At 38.2% G+C, this 2,204-nt stretch overlaps 1 protein-coding gene across 1 annotated transcript; it reads left to right on the top strand.

The window, feature by feature from the left end:
• Positions 1 to 398: 398 nt before the first annotated feature.
• On the top strand, positions 399 to 1,331 carry LOC101684831 (olfactory receptor 4C11). Its single transcript, XM_004781916.2, has one exon. It carries the CDS (start codon positions 399 to 401, stop codon positions 1,329 to 1,331), a length of 933 nt encoding a protein of 310 aa, XP_004781973.2.
• The last annotated feature ends 873 nt before the right edge of the window (positions 1,332 to 2,204 follow it).

Genomic DNA, 2,204 nt, shown 5'->3' with positions numbered 1-2,204 from the left:
AGGTGAATAGATTGTGAATAGCTATTATGATCCCCACCTTATTCAGAAGAAAACAACACGGAAGGTAAGGGATTACACACTGATAATTGACACATTCATGATCATATGGATTTGAACTTCAAATGAAGTAGTCATTTAATAATACTTTTTTTTAAAGATTTTATTTATTTATTTGACAGACAGAGATCACAAGCAGGCAGAGAGGCAGGCAGAGAGAGAGGAGGAAGCAGGCTCCCCGCTGAGCAGAGAGCCCGATGCGGGACTTGATTCCAGGACCCTGAGATCATGACCTGAGCCGAAGGCAGCGGCTTTAACCCACTGAGCCACCCAGGCACTCCAATAATACTCTTTATCTGTAGATTATTTCTAACTTCCATTTCTCCACTTTGCCTGAAACAATGCAACACAACAACAGCGTAACTGAGTTCATACTGTTAGGATTGACCCAAAATCCCATGAGACAGAAAATGGTATTTGTAATCTTCTTCATTTTTTATGTGGGAACCATGGTAGGGAATTTGCTTATTATTGTGACCATCAAGTACAGCCCTACACTTGGGAGCCCCATGTACTTTTTCCTATTTTATTTGTCCCTTACAGATTTCTGCTTCTCAACATCCATAGCCCCCAGACTACTTGTGGATTCACTCTCTGCAAAAAAAATCATAACGTACAATGAGTGCATGACTCAAGTCTTTTCCCTACATTTATTTGGCTGTATGGAGATCTTTGTGCTCATCTTCATGGCTGCTGATCGTTATGTGGCCATCTGCAAGCCCTTACATTACCCAACCATCATGAGACAACAGGTCTGCACCATCCTTATTATTCTTGCATGGATAGGGTCTTTTATCCATTCTATAGCCCAGATTATCCTGGCCTTGAGACTGCCTTTCTGTGGACCCAATTTGATTGATCATTACTGCTGTGATTTGCAGCCCTTGCTGAAACTTGCTTGCATGGACACCTATAGGATCAACCTACTGTTGGTGTCTAACAGTGGGGCCCTTTGCTCAAGCAGTTTTGTGATTCTGATAATCTCATATATTGTCATCTTGCATTCCTTGAGAAATCACAGTGCAGAAGGGAGGAAAAAAGCTCTCTCAACTTGCACTTCTCACATCATAGTAGTAATCTTATCCTTTGTTCCATGTATATTCATATATACACGCCCCCCAACCACTTTCCCCATGGACAAGATGGTGACTGTATTTTATACTATTGGGACCCCTTTTCTCAATCCACTCATCTATACCCTGAGGAATGCAGAAGTGAAAAATGCCATGAGAAAGCTCTGGCATATCAAAATTACCTCAGAAAGCAAAAGATGAATTGAGGACTTTGGTTGATCACTTAACCTATACACATATCAAATATAATAGTGTATATCTTGACTTGTTGGATACACTCTAAAAAGGACAGCTGATTTCCTTTCCTTTATGTGTACTTCTGTCCTCAAACTAGTAGCTTCCCTCATAATGCCAGCCTGGTTCTTACTTTACCTGAGAGCTCAACTCTGACACTATGGATTATGAAATACTCCTCACATCTCAGTCTACACTCTGTTTTGGTAAAGAGAAATATATGTATACAATCACAACTTTTCAAACAATAAACAGCCAGAAAGAATGAAAGAAAGGACAGAAGGAAGGAAGGAAGGAAGGAAGGAAGGAAGGAAGGAAGGAAGGTCAGTCAGTCTTGTTCTCTATGACTTGTATTTTTCTCTAAAGCACATTTCATTTAAGGTATCCAACTTTCCCTTGAGCACATTCAGGGCAAAGGAGCTAACTGTGAGTCAAGAAGTTCTTTTCATTATATCAATAGATTATCTTGAAAAAAGTTTCATCCTAGTGAAAAAAGGTGCTCTCTGTCTCTCTTTCTCTCTCTCTCTCTATATATATATAAATGAATATATGTAATTTTTTTCTTATACATTTGCTTTAATGTTTCCTTTGACTATTAGGATAACAGAGGCATTATGTATAGGATTTTCTAAATGTAGTTATACAAAGGCATTATGATATTCAGATAATTTCTATGATTTTTAAATGGGGCTACAGCAAGAGACTTCTACAACTCTAAGAGGGAAATAAGTAAAACAATTTATGCTGTCAAGAGTGAATAAGAATTTACAATACACCATAGATACAACATACTATCTAAGAATGAAGTACAGAAAGGTAAGAACAACCTTAAAGGAAAAA

The sequence above is a fragment of the Mustela putorius genome, unplaced genomic scaffold, assembly GCF_011764305.1.
Source record: "Mustela putorius furo isolate JIRA1106 unplaced genomic scaffold, ASM1176430v1.1 tig00000127_pilon_pilon_pilon, whole genome shotgun sequence".
NCBI lineage: Eukaryota > Metazoa > Chordata > Mammalia > Carnivora > Mustelidae > Mustela > Mustela putorius.
The sequence above is the reverse complement of the archived record's forward strand: the minus strand, read 5'-3'. Positions and strand labels throughout refer to the sequence as shown.